This window comes from Eurosta solidaginis, chromosome 2 (genome assembly GCF_040869045.1).
Source record: "Eurosta solidaginis isolate ZX-2024a chromosome 2, ASM4086904v1, whole genome shotgun sequence".
NCBI classification, from domain to species: domain Eukaryota; kingdom Metazoa; phylum Arthropoda; class Insecta; order Diptera; family Tephritidae; genus Eurosta; species Eurosta solidaginis.
The window spans coordinates 101,585,904-101,603,410 of record NC_090320.1 but is presented as its reverse complement, the minus strand read 5'-3'; the positions used below and the strand labels follow the sequence as shown (position 1 = coordinate 101,603,410).

General features: G+C 43.5%; 1 protein-coding gene across 5 annotated transcripts in view; it reads right to left on the bottom strand.

Moving 5' to 3' along the window:
- vari (MAGUK p55 subfamily member vari) overlaps positions 1 to 17,507 on the bottom strand; it is a 767,475-nt gene that overhangs the window by 339,306 nt on the left and 410,662 nt on the right. For all 5 annotated transcript variants that reach the window (XM_067766042.1, XM_067766044.1, XM_067766045.1 and 2 more), the window contains 4 exons: positions 3,521 to 3,682; positions 3,250 to 3,460; positions 3,012 to 3,182; positions 2,798 to 2,958 (listed from right to left, as the gene is read on the bottom strand). In XM_067766042.1, coding sequence (XP_067622143.1) covers positions 2,798 to 2,958; positions 3,012 to 3,182; positions 3,250 to 3,460; positions 3,521 to 3,682 — 705 coding nt within the window. The remainder of the gene's footprint in view (positions 1 to 2,797; positions 2,959 to 3,011; positions 3,183 to 3,249; positions 3,461 to 3,520; positions 3,683 to 17,507) is intronic.

The following is a 17,507-nucleotide window of genomic DNA, read 5'->3' as shown; positions in this document are numbered from 1 at the left end:
AAATGGACACCAGAAATAAGTTTTTTTGACCTCCTGAAAAACACATAACTCTTTTTGTGAGCGCAGCGGCGATATAGTCTTTAATATGGCCACATTCTTTCAATTTTTCAAATAAATCACAATTTGTCACTAAATCACAATCCATTTCGAAAACAGCGAGTCGTAGATAGCAATAAAAAGGTACCCTGAAGCTAATGACTAATGATTGATTTGATTCTCTGAATTTGAACAACAATATATTACTTGATTTGATAAAAATATCGTTTATAACAAAAAAATATATGTCGCAGGTTAGGATCCTTTATTGCACTGCTTACTTTTGCTTCCACTTCCAAAAACTTAATGCCCAAAAACTAGAGCTGGATTTCTATTCGATTTTTAATCGATTTAATCGATCTTTTTTTAAGAAATAGAGAATCGATTTTCTTTTTAGAATCGTTCGCTTTTTTAGCCTTCGAAGTTTTGATCATCTTTCAGCAACTGTACCTATTTCATATTTATTGATAAATACGTGCAGAAAATATATTTGTTGTAATTTTTTATAAATTCAGCTTTATTGTCGCGTATTTACAGACCAAGTAAAATAGTGTTGAAATTTTCAAAAAACTCGATTTTTTTAAAAACCATGAACTATGACAATACGCCATTATGATGGTGGCTCTGATTAAAGGAGAAATATGAAGAAATTTTATCATCACCAACAATTGGAATTAGGCGCTTAGGAGATTTTGGCATTGCAGTTGCACAAGTCAGCCTAGCTAACCTGGCTTCAACATAACTGACACCAATTGCGAGCACCAAGGGAGATCAAGTCTTCTTGGCGGAGGTCTTTCGCTTCGTCAGTTTCGAAATACGGATGGCGATAGGAACACTTGCTGTGCCGAAACTTTTTCATGAATCGCCATTACAAGACCTATCGGCTTGTTCGACGGAGATGACCATAATTCATCGGCATGACATTTCTGTTCAAATGGCCATGCCAACGACTCTCGATACCGCAGCTATGATGAGAGATTAATAGAGTATTGTAGCCAAAGGTTGTTCTCTTTGTGATTTCTAAGCTAACATTGCAGAGAAGGTAGAACTAACTGAAGAAATATCTGCGCACAAAATTGGAATATGTATCTGGAAAAAAACAGAAAGCATGATATTTAGGTATTGAATACACTATAAATCTCACTCCGATGGGAGGAACAAGTGAATAACCCTGTGGTACTCCTTGATGTTGCCAAAGACCCTCAGTCAACGAAAGGAGAAAGAAATTGACGAGCTTTTTTAGCGGTACAATCTTGGTAAACAATTGAGCAGCAATCAACTATTTTCAGCTCGATTTAATCGATTAAATCGATTTTTTTTTGAGAATCGAATCTAAAAAATCGATTCTCCAAAAAATCGAATCGAATCCAGCTCTGCCAAAAACTTGAATAATTTTCTCAACTTTTGTTTCATGGCCTACTATCAACTCTTTGTAACCTTTTTTATAGCAAGTAAGTCTAAGCGTCACTTTGATTTCATTGCCAATTATTAACTCTGTATAACCTCTAAGATTCGTCGAGTTTTCGCGAATTTTGCACACATTTTTAAAGTAAAGTAAAAAGTTCTGGGATGGACCTTGATACATATTTTTATTGAGAAATAGTAAAAATTATTTTAGTGAAGCCAAAATTGCTGGAAATTGGAAAAAATATCTAGATGTACACATATGCTCATTAGGGTATGTCGATATGAAACTCGGTTACTAAAACTTTCATAACTTTTTTAAATTAGGTTTTACGAAAAAATGTTATATAACAGTAAATTATGGAAAAAGATCACAGAATACTAAAATATACATTTAAAGTCATAAGTCCCAACTTTTCAATCACTGTGCGGCGTGCCCCTGTCCACTGATTTCGTGGCCTCGTACAATCCCCATTGTGATGTAACCTTCCTGCAATTTAACATGCAGCCGATTCATCTGGTTAAGGCTGGATGTACTTTAATGTAATTAAGACAATCCTTAACCGCCCATTTAGAAACATTATTGAAAGACTCGGCAATTTCTAAAAAGACTCCTAGAGCATATTCCTTATATTCTACATTTCAATATGCTTACGCATGCCTGTGGTGTACGCATGCTGGGTTGTGGAGAGCAGCTTTTCATCCACGTTGGACTTTATGTACACATCTGTCAACCTCCCAAAAGTTTTGAGCAGAATTGGTGTTAAGCTCAAATGTCTATAGTCTTTGGGATACACGTGACCGATCTTCCTTGCCTTTGGTAGGAAAGCTACACGAGCAGTTCTCCAAGAGTGTGGTACATGATTCAGTCTTATGCACCGATCGAATATTATTTTAAGCCATTCCACGACCGCCTTACTTGAGACTTGTAGCATGACCGGCAATATACCATCTGGGCACGGCGATTTAAACTTAGAAAACGTCTTCACTGCCCACTCGATCTTGGTATCGGTCACCAAGCCCGGCACTACCCGCTCCGTGATTGAAGTGTGAGCGCTGTCGGGTGGCTCTTCTAAACCATTTCCCGATGGGAAATATGTATCGAAAAGCACCTCAAGGGATTCCTCACTATTACGTGACCATTCCTCGTTCTCATTCTTTATTAGTCCCTGGACTGGGTTTCCCTTGCTAGGAAGATGAAACTATTTCACTAATTAAAGGCGGTAATGAAGTATAAACAAACAAGTTACCCGCGAAACTTACAAGTTTAACCGGGGCAAGAGGCCTAAAACCGGGACATTTCCCGGAAACCGCTACGTCTAAGTATGCTGTATATGCTGACTTTTTCTTAACTCACCGTTAAATTTTTTATAGACCCTGTTGCACGACGCTCAGAATATATTAGCTTAAGTTGTTCCATTCCAGGCGCGGCGATAAAAATAACATATGGCATCAGGTCTTGACTATTATGCAAAAATTTTAAGGTGCTTGGAGCACAATCTAATATACACATGCGACCTAAGATTAAAAATATTAGTTCACTATTGTGAAAACAAATTACAAGAACTTGCCACTATTGATAACTTCCTTCACTGAGTTTAAGTGCAATCCATACAAATGTCCGTTATGTTCACCGTACTCAATAAATTCGTTACGCTTTATCTGCTCTTCCATTTGTTCCCGATTTATAAACCAATAGCTATCTCCATCTTCTTCCAGCGTCCTCTTAGGTCTAGTGGTATCTGGATGTGATAAAACAAATTTTTTATAATTATTTAATAACTCATACGTACTTTGTATGAAACTAACATGGCAAAACTCCACCGAAGCGATTAGGATCGCTATTAATAAGGCGAGTTTTTAAGGTCCGTCTGCCAACACCTGGAACGCCTATTAAAACAAGTGTTTTCCTTCTAAACGGCGGCATTTTTGTTACTTCTTCATATTGAATCAAATCAGCTTTATCAAATTCACAATTTGCCATGGATTTATACATAGTCCTTTTCTTACGCTTTGACACCTTTGAAGAAAAACAAATATGAAGCAACTTACAAAGACATCACATATTTTAAATACTAACCCTTGTTCCACAAATGCCAATTTTATGTGCAAAATCAGCGTCAGGAAGCACAAAAGCTTTACGTCTCTCTTCCAATTCTTGTGAAGGTATCAAACCGATCTGCTCCGAAGGATCTTGTAAATTTTTCGCTTGCCACCAATTGGGATCCTTTACACTTAATATCTATAAAATATGTTATTTATTACTTACTTAATTGTCGCTTAATAATTAAAACGGTACTAGTCATGTTTCTATGTATATTAAGCCGTTCTTTAATACACACACTAAACAGACGGAATAGTATGCATTTTGTTTTACAAATAAATCGAATTTAAGAACTTTATCAACAACTTGACAACAATAATCCAAAAACGGAAGAGAAAAATATTTAATGTTATGTTATGTCGGGGTTGATTCTAGACAAGTAAGAGTTTAACCTGTTACATTATCCATAACGAAGTTGGGCCAGGGTGACTCGTGTCTACCTTGGTAGTGTGCTTTCTTCTTCTGCAAGGGTGGGATATTGCATATTAATAATGGGGTTCACGGTGGGCGTCCTGACGAAGGTTTACCGATTCTGTGTGGATCTAAGTGCCTGTTTATGCTTGCCTGGATGAAACGGCTGTGTTGGCAGGTGCCGGATCTCGTCATAGTGCTTTAGATGTTCGCTTAATCCCCGTGGAGGCGATGCTAAATTAAGCAGTTGTTTGCTAGGATGTCCTGGTTTGTGACAATTAAGCAAGAACTGTTCAGCATTTCATTGTGCTCTTTAATATTGAGCTATTTGGCCTAACTATGTAGATGGTGTTCGGGGGTCATAAGGGGGCATCCGGTGGCAGTTCTGATTGCAGCATTTGGCAGGCCTGTAGCCTTTTCCAGTGTGCATTTTTAAGACAAGGCGACCAGACTGGTGACGCGTAGCTCATGAGCGGCCGGTCAATTGCTTTGTACGTGGTTAGCAACGTTTATCTTTCCCCCATGTGCTGTCGGCAAGCAACTTGAGGATTTTGTTGCGACTTTGTACTTTAGAAACAATATCGGCGGCATGAGCCTTGAATAAAAAAAATAAATGTAAGGCGCGATAACCTCCGAAGAGATCTAAGGCCGAGCTTCTCTTCCAATTTGCGTCGTGCTCCTCTTGATTTTCCTTACAAATTGGCCGGAAGGGGCCTACATGTTTTATGCCGACTCCGAACGGCATCTGCGAGGCAGATGAGTTTTCACTGAGGGCTTTTCATGGCAGAAATACACCCGGAGCGCTTGCCAAACACTGCCGAGGGGCGACCCCGCTTAGAAAAATTTTCTTCTAATTGAAAAACCTTATTTCTAAAATTTGATGTTGCTTTGCCCGGGGTGCGAACCCAGGGCATACGGTGTGATAGGCGGAGCACGCTACCATAACACCACGGTGACCTTGAAGGTTAGATTATTATCGAACGTCACCCCTAAGATCTTTGGGTGACTGACAGTCGGTAGTGTCACACCATCGACGCGAACGTCCAATATTTGCGACATTTGTTCCTTCCACGTCGTAAACAGGGTGGCCGTGGATTTTGTTGGCTATAATGCCAAGTTGTGCGAGGTGAAGAAACAGGAAAGATAGGGAGATAGCTGTTTATTTTAGAAACTAACTCATCAACTGGCGGCCACCGTGGTGTGATGGTAGCGTGCTCCGCCTATCACACCGTATGCCCTGGGTTCGCACCCCGGGCAAAGCAACATCAAAATTTTAGAAATAAGGTTTTTCAATTAGAAGAAAATTTTTCTAAGCGGGGTCGCCCCTCGGCAGTGTTTGGCAAGCGCTCCGGGTGTATTTCTGCCATGAAAAGCTCTCCGTGAAAACTCATCTGCCTTGCAGATGCCGTTCGGAGTCGGCATAAAACATGTAGGCCCCTTCCGGCAATTTGTAGGGAAAATCAAGAGGAGCACGACGCAAATTGGAAGAGAAGCTCGGCCTTAGATCTCTTCGGAGGTTATCGCGCCTTACATTTATTGTTTTTTTATTTTATAATTCATCAACTGAAGGTCCAGTTCCTGTAGCCATAATAGTGCAGTCGTCAGCATAGGAATTGAGTGTGACTCCTTTTCTGGTGGGGAAGGGAGTTTTGATATGTAAAAATTAAACAGAAGCAGGGATAGGACACCACCCTGTGGAACCCCTGTTTAATTTTTCTAGGTTTAAAAATTTTTCCTTCCTAAATTCAACCGACGCCTGCCGACCACTCAGATAATTAGCGATTTATCTTTTTAGACAAGCAAGAAGGTGTGAGCCTTCTATGTCTTGGAGTAGCGTGCCGTGGTTGGCTGTGTCTAAAGCTTCTGATAGGTCAAGTGCCACGAGCACCGTCGTATGATGGGGTTTTTGCTGATTTAATCCGTAATTAACCAGAGTGTTAATGGCGTTGAGCGTGGTGGTGGTGCTGTGCATTTTACGGAAGCCATGTTGGTGCGTGGCGAGGCGAAGATTTGCCGTGAAATGAGCAAGCAAAACGGTTTCCAATGTCTTAGCTACTGGCGAAAGGAGTGATATCGGTCGATGAGACTCGCCTTCGTTAGCTGGTTTGCCAAGCTTTATTAGCGGCAGTATTTTATTCCCTCATCGCCAAGGTGTTTAAGCATTGGAATGGCTATTCCGTCGGGGCCTATCGACTTGGAGGGCCTGGCCTTACGGATGGCTGCTTCAACCTCTGTGGGGGTGATGGTAATGGGTGGGACGTCATGTTTATATTTATGGGCTCGTCTGTTAGCACGACGTCTGGCTTTATCTACAGAAGAATGCATTATAAATTGTCGGCAAAAGCTCGAGCATTTCTTCGAATCAGATAAAGTTTTATCACCGAAGGCTATGGATATTTTATCATTGTGTTTAGTAGGCTTAGACAAAGATTTGACGGTTGACCAGAATTTACCAACACCCGCAGAGAGGTTGCAGTTCTTTAGATGCTCCTCCCATTTGGTACGTTTATGTTCATTTACCAGCCGCATGATATCCAAATTAAGACTCCTAATAAGGGGGTCTCTATGGTGGAGGTGTCTCGCAAGGTCACGTGTTTTTGCTAAAGTTGCGGCTTCGGCCGGCAAATGCGGTATGATTTCAGGTATTTTACCAGCCGGGGTGAAGCGTGCAGAAGCTGAAGCGATGACCTTGCGGGACGCGCGCTGGCCCTGCTGGACATCGCTCGGAACGGGAAGAGCAGCAAAGATTGGTAATCTTCCCAATTGGCTTTTTTAAAATCAATTAAATTCCGCTTTTCAGAGGTGATAAAATTGGCAGGTTGCTCAATTGAAAGGGGTATGGGCGGGTGATCAGAAGCTACAGTAAAGATCGGTTGCCATTCAACGCAATTTATAAGCCCTGACGATTGAGATGTCAGGTGAGCTGTGGCAATTACCTGCAATTCCGGTGGGGGCCTCGCCGTATTGTCTATTTGCTCTGCCAGCTGCCTGCCTCTTCTGTCGACTGGCAAGCTGGTATGCCAGAGAATGTAGTGAGCGTTGAAATCGCCAGGCATAAGACGGTTTTCGCCACAGAGTAGCGTACTGATATCAGGGCGATAGCCACTTGGACAGCAGGTGGCAGGGGGAATATAGATGTTAATTATTTCTACGTCAACATCGCCTGACCGGATGGTTATGCCTTGAATTTCTAAGGTATTATCCCTGCGGCTGATACTAGGTTGAAATGTACGGTGTGATGAGTGATAAAGGCAAGGCCACCACCATTACCCCTTGTGCGATCCTGCCTATGAATGTTGTAGCCAGTTCGGAGGTCCGATCTGGCAGTTAGTTTTGTTTCTTGAATTGCGGCAATACGGATATTATTTTTATTCATGTCGCAAACTATCTCCGCGATCTTGCCAGTCAAAACGTTGCAATTAAGTTGCAGAATTCTGAAGTGCATAGGTGGGGAGGTCGTCACTCTGGGAGTCAGAGATGGTTGAAGGCGCCCTGAAGGATATAGGCTTCGTCGAGTGTGCTATCCGATTTCTGCTGGTGTACCTGGTGTCAATGAGTTGGTACTAGTGTTTTGGCAACAAGGTGCAACGAATTACCCAAGGCAGTCGGTTCTATGTACCGGAGCGACTCGGGATTTTCCCGACCAAGGACTGTCATTTCAGTGTAACCCCATTTAATTTGTTGCGTTCTTCCACAAATTGTCATCCTCCCAGCAGCTCCTGAGAAATGGGTTTGCTGCATCTGCCGGAAAAGAATCTTTTTAGGACGGTCATACTCTGTTCAGTGTGTCTCGTGTAAGGGATGGTTGCATCGGACAGGTTGTTCTGGGCTTGATCCCAAACCCGACGTCTTACTCTCAGAGTGGCGACGTCTCCCCCTATGCACTTCAGAATTCTGCAGTTAAACTGTAATGGATTAACTGGGAATATCACGGAGATAGTCGACTTCATGAAGCGGCACAACATCCGTATTGCTGCGATTCAAGAGACTAGACTCACAGCAAGATCTGCACTGCAAACCTGTTCTGGGTATAATGTCCACAGAAAAGATCGCATGAGCGGAAATGGAGGCGGTATCGCGTTTATCATACACCACTCTGTGCAATATCATATATTTGATCCTGGCATCGACCGGAGGGACAATGTCTAAGAACCTCAAGGCCTATCTGTCCGGTCAGGCGATGCAAACCTAGAAATCATCAACATATACATCCCTCCTGCCACCTGTTGCCCCAGTCGATACCGCGCTAATATTAGCGCCATACTCACTGGCAACAATCGCATTATCTTAGGCGACTTTAATGCCCATCACGATGTATGGCATTCAAACTTGCGGGCGGACAGTAGGGGTGAGACGTTGGCGGATCAAATAGAAGAAACGACGTTCTGCACAATAAACGGAGACGCCCCCACACGTATGGTAGGAAGCTGTCACAGTTCGCCGGATATCTCAATCGTGAGCGCAGAACTCGTAAACTGCGTCAACTGACAGCCGATGGTAACATTGGCATCCGACCACCTGCCTATACCTATTTCATTCCAGCGTACCGCCGACTTCATCGTTACAGAAAAACGCACTTTCGGAAACTTTAAAAAAGGAAAGTGGGACGAATACAAATCTTTTACAGACAACCTCTTTGCTGCCCTCCCGACTGATGTCGGCCAAGGGGAGCGTGCTTTCCGCAAGGTCATTGAATTCGCCTCCGCACGTTTCATTCCCGCCGGGAGAATTCCCGAAATTCGGCCCCACTTCCCGGCGGAGGCCGCAAATTTAGCGAGAGGACGTGACCTTATAAGATAGCTCGACCCAGGCGACCCCCAAATAAGGGATATAAACCAACGCATCAGATTGCTTGTGGACGAACACAAGCGGACGAAATGGGAGGAGCACCTAAGAGGTTGTAACCTCTCTGCCGGTGTGGGTAAACTTTGCTCCACCGTAGAGTCCCTATCGAATCCGTTAAGCACAATGACAAAGTTTCCATCGCCCTCAGCGATAAAATGCTGTCGGATTCGAAAAAATGCGCGAGCGCTTTCTGCCGTCAATATGTAATGCATTCTACGGTCGACAAAGATAGACGGAGGGCCAACAGACACGCACATAAACATAAATTCAGCGCGTCACCAATTACCATCACCGCCAGAGAGGTTGAAGATGCCATTGGTCACGCTAAACCATCCAAAGCAGTGGGCCCAGACGGCATAGCCATGCCGATGCTTAAAAGCCTAGGGAAAGAGGGTTTCAAATACTTAGCACATGTCTTCAACCTGTCTCTTTCCGCCTTTGTCATACCCGAAAAATCGAAAATGGGCAAGGTGGTCCCGCTACTAAAGCCTGGGAAACCAGCTAACATAGGAGAGCCGTATCGTCCGATATCTCTCCTATCGCCAGTAGCAAAGACGCTTGAAGCCATTTTGCTCCCCTACTTCCAAGCAAATTTGCAGCTAGCGTGTCATCAGCATGGCTTCAGAAAACACCATAGCACCACCCAATTCCCCTCACCCCCTCTGTTGCAAAATCTATAAAATGTTATAACTCAATATAAATGTTGTAAATCAATAGTTTTTGGTATCTAGCTCATACAGATCGAGATCTAAACAATTTTGGAAAAACGATCGGTGGTGCTCTCCGTATCCTCCTGGAATCCTCTTCATTCAATTGTTTTTATCAGCACGCTTTTATTAACTTTACCTGTATGTTTGTTTGTAACTCTTCATTCGCTTCAACGCGCCTACTGCCTTATTAACGTGCTTTTATAATTAGCTTCACCTTATTTGTAATCCCGTCAGGGTCATTTCGAGACCCTTCCGGCACCATTTCTGGGTGGGTTTCGGGATCCATCCGGCATCCCGTCGGGGTTATATCGGGACTTTTTCGGGACTATTTCCGTATCATTTTGGGACCCTTCCGGGATCATTTCTGGATGGTTTTCGGGATCCGTCTGACATCCCGTCGAGATTATTTCGGGACCTATTCGGGACCATCTTAGGATCATTTTGGGACCCTCCGGATAATTTCTGAATGATTTTCGGGATACGTTCGGGATCCCGTCGGAGTTAGTTCGGGACTATTCAGGGATCATTTGGGGATCGTTCCGGTATCATTTTTGGATGACTTTCGGGATCCCGTCAGGGTAATTTCGGAACTATTTTGGGGTTATTTGGGTATCCTTCCGGGATCAGTTCTGGATGGTTTTCGGGATCCCGTTAGGGTAAATTCGAGACTTTTTCGGGACCCTTCCGGCATCATTTCAGGATGATTTTCGAGATCCGTACACGATCCCGTCAGGGTCATTTGGGGACCTTTCCGGCATCATTTCTGGATATTTTTCGGGATCTGTCCGGGATCCCGTCGGGATGATTTAAGGACTCTTCGAAACAGGTACTTCAGCACACATGCCTTTTTAAATTATGAGCTTTTATGGCCAAAGATGTTGTTATTCTAACCCAGCTTTTTCGTTCTATTTTTGATTTTTTTAAATGAATCCTGAAACGAACTGTTATAACTATAATTAACCTTTTTGTAACATTTTAACCAACTAAATACCAGAAAAAGCAACACTATTTTCATCGGAAAAATTCTCTTTCGTTTTAGCTAATTATAGTTTCACTCCTTCGTTCTATGAATAGTAATTCCTTCACCCCTGTTGTTGTTGTTGTTGTAGCGATAAGGTTGCTCCCCGAAGGTTTTGGGGAGTGTTATCGGTGTGATGGTCCTTTGCCGGATACAAATCCGGTACGCTCCGGTACCATAGCACCCTTAAGGTGGTAGCCCGACCATCTCGGGAACGATTTATGTGGCCGCGTTAAACCTTCAGGCCATTCCCTCCCTCCCTACCCCCCAAGTTCCATGAGGAGCTTGGGGTCGCCAGAGCCTCGTCTGTTAGTGAAACAGGATTCGCCGCGGATAGGTGAGGTTGACAATTGGGTTTGGAGAAGCTATATATTGCGCTGGCAACCTGAAAGGTTGCGCTACACAGCCCCTTGAATCTGGTATTTTAGTCGCCTCTTACGACAGGCATACCTACCGCGGGTATATTCTGATCCCCTAACCCGGTGCCTTCATATCAATTAATCACCCCTGTCATATCAATTAATTTAACTTAAAAACAATATGTATTTTTTTAATTCGAAAAAACTGTATTGTCCTACTCACGTAAGCGTGCCTTTCATTACATTAACAAAAATAATTTTTAAAGAGATAACTTGATAAGCAGGCTAACGCGAATAGCCCATATATTTTATTTTCTCCTTGCGGACGGGGCCGCGGGTAAAAGCTAGTATAATTTATAAATGGGAAAGTTTGTATGTTTGGATTGTTGGGTGTCCACACGTTTGTCTTTGTGAGACAATCACGCAAGAACGGCTGGACGGATTTGGATGAAACTTGGCAGACATATAGCCAATAGTCTAGAAGGATCTACTAGCTATATTCTTTTGAAAAGGGGGAGGTCCCGCCCCCTAGGAACAGTTATAATTTATTTATTTTTTCGTTTTTGTGATTGAATCACGCTAGAACGGCTACACGGATTTTGATGAAATTTGGGACACAGATATACAATAGTCTACTGGCGAAATTTTTTCGAAAATATAAAGGAGGGCAGTCCTCCCACGATCCTTCGAACAATTACTTCTTAATAATGTTTACACATTAAAACTTTACGTTTACTGACCTTCACCAATATTACAAACTCAATAGGTCAAACACAAAGTGAGCAGTGACATCCCGTCTCCTCACCCTCCTTCCCCCTCTCGTCCCATCTGTTGTAAAATCTATAAATTGTTATAACTCAATATACATTTTCTCCAAAATCAATAGTTTTTGGTATCTGGCACATACAGATCGAGATCTTAACAATTTAGAAAAACGATAAGTAGTGCTCTCCTTCTCCTCTCCTTCAATTGTTTTTATTAGCACGGTTTTATTGGCTTTACCTGTATGTTTCTATGTAACTCTTCATTCGCTCCAACGCGCCTGATGCCTTATTAACATGTTTTTATAATTACCTTCACCTTATTTGTAATCCCGTTAGGGTAATATCGAAACCCTTCCGGGATCACTTCTGGATGGTTTTCGGGATCCGTCCGGGATCCCGCCGGAATCATTTCGGGACTTTTTCGGGACTATTTGGGAACATTTTGGGATCCTTTCGGGATCATTTCTGTATAGTTTTCGGGATCCGTCCGGGATCCCGTCGGGGTGATTTTGGGAAATTTTCGGGACTATTCCGGAATCATTCCGGGACTATTTCGCGATCATTTGGGGACCCTTACGGCACCATTTCTGGATGGGTTTCGAGATCAGTCTGGTATCCCGTCGGGGTATTTTGGGGATCATTTGCGTACCTTTGAGAGATAAATTCTTGATGGTTTGCGGGATCCCTGCGGGACATTTTCGGGGTCATTTTGGGTCCCTTCCGTAATCATTTCTGGATGGTTTTCGGGATCAGTCCGGGATCCCGGTGGGGCTATTTCGGGAACATTTGGGGTATCTTCCGCCATCATTTCTGGATGGTTTTCGGAATCCGTCCGAAATCCCGTCGGGGTCATTTCGGGACTTTTCCTCGACTAATACGGAATCATTTGGGGACCTTTTCGGCATCATTTCTGGATGTTTTTCGGTATCCGTCCGGGATCCCTTCGGGGTCATTTCGGGACTTCTTCGGGATCATTTGGGGTCCCTTCCGGAATCATTTCTGGATGGGTTTCGGGGTCATCACGAGATCATTTGGGGACCCCTTCGGCATCATTTCTGGATGGTTTTCAGGATCCGTCCGGGATCCCGTCACCGTCATTTCGGGACTATTAGGGGATCATTTGGGGACAGTTTTCGGGATCCGTCTGGGATCCCGTCGGGGTCATTTCGCGACTATTTCGGGATCATTTGGGGTACCTTCCGGCATCATTTCTAGATGGTTTTCGGTATCCGTTCGGGATCCCGTCGGGGTCATTTCGGAAATTTTTTGGGACTAATACGGGATCATTTGGGGAGCCTTCCGGCATCACTTCTGGATGGATTTCGGGATCTGTACGGGAACCCATCAGGTTAATTTCGGGACTTTTTCGGGACTACTTCGGGATCATTTGGGGACCCTTCCGGCATCAATTCTTGATCGTTTGCCGGATCCATCAGGGTTATTTCGGGACTATGTTGGGATCATTTGGGAACCCTTTCGAAGTCATTTCTGGATCCGCCCGGGATGCCGTAGGAGTCATTTCGAGATTTTTTTGTTACTTTTTCGGAATAGTTTTGGGACCCTTCCGGGATCATTTCTGGATCCGTGCGGGATCCCATCATTTCCGAACTATTTCCGGACTTTGGGACCCTTCCGCAATCATTTCTGAATGGCTTTCGCGATCCGTCGTGGATCCCATCGGGGTCACTTCGGAACTTTTTCTGCACTATGTCGGGATAATTTAGGAACCCTTTCTGGATTGTTTTTGAAATCTGTCCGGGAGCCCGTCAGGGTAATTTTGGAACTTTTTATGGACTATTTCGGGATCATTTTGGTACCCTTCAGGGATCATTTCTTTGTGGTTCTCTGGATAAGTCTAGAATCGTGTCGTTGTAATTTCGGTTTTTTTGGGACTATTCCGGGAACTTTTGGAGACCCTTCCGGGACATTTCTGGATGGTTTTCGGGATCCGTCCGCGATAGCGTCGGGGTCATTTCGTGGCTTCTTCTGGATGATTTCGGGATCATTTGGGGATCCTATTAGGTTATCAGCTCATTTAGTTCTTTTTTTACTCAATTACAAAAAAAAAAAATGCATTAGACCGAAAACATTTTTTAAACAGATAACTTGATCAGCAGGATAACGTGAATAGCCCATATATTTCATTTTCTCCTTGCGGACGGGGCCGCGGGTAAAGGCTAGTATATTATAAATGGGAAAGTTTGGATGTTTGTGTGTCCAGACGTTTGCTTTGTGACTCAATCACGCAAGAACGGCTGGACGGATTTGGATGAAATTTGGCACACATATAGCCAATAGTCTAGAAGGATCTATTAGCTATATGTTTTTGAAAAGCGGGGAGTTGAAAAATGAAATTTGGACAGAGACAATAGTTTACTGGCGAAATTTTTTTCGATCATGGAAAGGGGGCGGGGGTCGCACGACCCCGCCGAATAATTACTTTTTAACAATTTTTACACATTATAACTTTACGTATACTGACTTTCACCAATATTACAAACCCAATGGGTCAAATAAGTGTAGGGCTTACAAAGTGAGTAGTCACACCCTTCATCCCTCTCCCTCTCCTCTTTCCCTGGTGCAAAATTTATAAAGTGTTATAACTCTATATAAATTTTCTCCTAAAACAATAATTTTTTCGTATTTGGCTCATACAGATCGAGATCTAAACAATTTTGGAAAAACGATCGGTGGTGCTCTTCGTCTCCTTCTGCCTTCCTCCCTCCTTCAATTGTTTTTATTAGCACGCTCTTATTAGCTTTATCTGTATGTTTGTTTCTAACACTTCATTCGCTTCAACGCGCCTGCTGCCTTATTAACATGCCGTCAGGGTCATATCGAGATACTTGTGGGATCATTTCTGGATGGTTTTTAGGGAATTTTTCTGTATCATTTTGGGACTCTTCCGGGGTCATTACTGTATAGTTTTCGGGATCCGTCCGGGATCCAGTCGGGGTTATTTTGGGACTTTTCGGGACTATTCCGGGATCATTTCGGGACTATTTCGGGATAATTTGGGGACCCTTCCGGCATCATTTCTGGATGGGTTTCGGGATCCGACCGGCATCCCGTCGGGGTAATTTCGGGAATTTTTCTGGACGATATCAGGGTAATTTCGAGACTATTTCGGAATCATTTTGGGACCCTTCCGGGATAATTGCTGAATGACTTATGGAATACGTCCGGGATCCCGCCGGAGTTATTTCGGGATTTTTTCGAACTATTCCGGGATCATTTGGGGATCCTTCCGGTATCAATTCTGGATGACTTTCGGGACTTTCCGAGATAATTTGGGGATACTTCCGGCATCATTTCTGCATAGCTTTCGGGATCCGTCCGCGAATCCGTCGGGGTAATTTCGGAACTTTTTCGGGATCACTTTGGGACCCTTCCGGGATAATTTCTGGTAAGTTTTGGGGATCCTTCCGGGATCCCTTTCAGGGTTATTTCGCGACTTCTTCGGGACTATTCCGGGATCATTTCTAGATTGCTTTCGGGATCCATCGGCATCATTTCTGGATGGTTTTCGGGATCCGCCCGGGATCCCGTAGGGGTAATTTTGGGACTTTTTCGGGATCATTACTGTATGGTTTTCGGGACCCCGTCAGGGTAATTTCGGCACTTTCTCGGTATCATTACTGAAAGGCTTTAGGGACATCGTCAAGGCAATTCCGGGACTTTATCGGGATCAGTAGTGGACCCTTCCGGCATCATTTCTGGATTGTTTTCGGGATTCGTCCGGGATCCCGTCGTGATCATTTCGGGACTATTTTGGTATCATTTTGGGACCCTTTCGGGATCATTTAAGGACTCTGCGAAACCGATAGTTCAGAACGGCTACACGGATTTTGATGAAATTTTGGAAACAGATAGACAATAGTCTACTGGCGGAATTTGTTTCGAAAATGGAAGGGGGAGGTCCCACGACCCTTCGAACAATTTTTTTAATAGTTTTTACACATTATAACTTTACGTAGACTTACCTTCACCAATATTACAAACTCAATGGGTCAAATAAGTCGGGGGCTTACAAAGTGAGCAGTGACACCCTCCGTCTCCTCACCCCCGTAATCATTTCTGCATGGTTTTCGGGATCCGTCCGGGATCCCGGCGGGGATATTTCGGGATCATTTGGGGTATCTTCCGTCACCATTTCTGGATGGTTTTCGGAATCCGTCCGAAATCCCGTCGGGGTCATTTCGGGACTTTTCCTCGACTAATACGGAATCATTTGGTGACCCTTTCGGCATAATTTCTGGATGTTTTTCGGTATCCGTCCGGGATCCCTTCAGGGTCATTTCGTGGCTTCTTCTGGATGATTTCGGGATCATTTGGGGATCCTATTAGGTTATCAGCTCATTTAGTTCTTTTTTTACTCAATTACAAAAAAAATGCATTAGACAGAAAAATTTTTTAAACAGATAACTTGATCAGCAGGCTAACGTGAATAGCCCATATATTTCATTTTCTCCTTGCGGACGGGGCCGCGGGTAAAGGCTAGTCTAATATATATATTATAAATGGCAAAGTTTGGATGTTTAGATGTTTGGATGTTTGTCCAGACGTTTGTCTTTGTGACTTAATCACGCAAGAACGGCTGGACCGATTTGGATGAAATTTGACACACATATAGCCAATAGTCTAGAAGGATCTACTAGCTATATATTTTTCAAAAGGGGTGTGGTCTCCGCCCCCTAGGAACAGTTATAATTTAATTATTATATTTTTTCGTTTTTGCGACTGAATCACGCCAGAATGGCTACACGGATTTTGATGAAATTTGGGACACAGACAGTAGTCTACTAGCGAAACTTTTTTCGAACATGGAAATAGGGGTGGGGGTCCCACGACCCCTTCGAGAAATTATTTTTCAATAATTTTTACACATTATAACTTTACGTATACTGGCCTTCACCAATATCACAGACTCAAGGGGTCAAATAAATCGAGGGCTTACAAAGTAAGCAGTGACACCCTCCGCCCGCCCCCCTTTATCTCCCCCTCTGGTGCAAAATCTATAAATTGTTATAACTCAATATAAATTGTCTCCTAAATAAATAGTTTTTGGTATCTGGTACATACAGAACGAGACAATTTTGGAAAAACGATCGGTGGTGCTCTTCGTCTCCTTCTGCCTCTCTCCCTCCTCCAATTGTTTTTATTAGCACGCTCTTATTAGCTTTATCTGTAAGTTTGTTTCTAACTCTTCATTCGCTTCAACGCGCCTCTCCTCTACTCCCGCCATCCGCCCTCCATCAATTGTTTTTATTAGCACGCTTTTATTATCTTTACCTGTATGTTTCTATGTAACTTTTTATTCGCTCCAATGCGCCTGCTGCTTTATTAACATGGTTTTATAATTAGCTTCACCTTATTTGTAATCCCGTAAGGGTCATATCGAGACCCTTCCGGGATCATTTCTGGATGGTTTTCGGGATCGGTCCGGGATCCCGTCGGAGTTATTTTGGGATATTTTCGGGACTATTCCGGAATCATTTCGGGACTATTTCGCGATCATTTGGGGACCATTCCGGCATCATTTCTGGATGGTTTTCGGGATCCGTCCGGGATCCCGAAGGGGTACTTTCGGGATCATTTGCGAACCTTCGAGAGATAAATTCTTGATGGTTTCCGTGATCATTACGGGACTTTTTCGGGGTTATTTTGGGTCCTTTTAGGCATCATTTCTGGATGGTCCTCGGGATTCGTCCGGCATTCCGTCGGGGTCATTTCGGGACTTTTTCGCGACTAATACGGGATCATTCGGCATCGTTTCTGGATGGTTTTCGGGATCCGTCCGGGATCTCGTCGGGGTCACTTGGGGACTTTTTCGGGATCATTTGGGGGCTCTTCCGG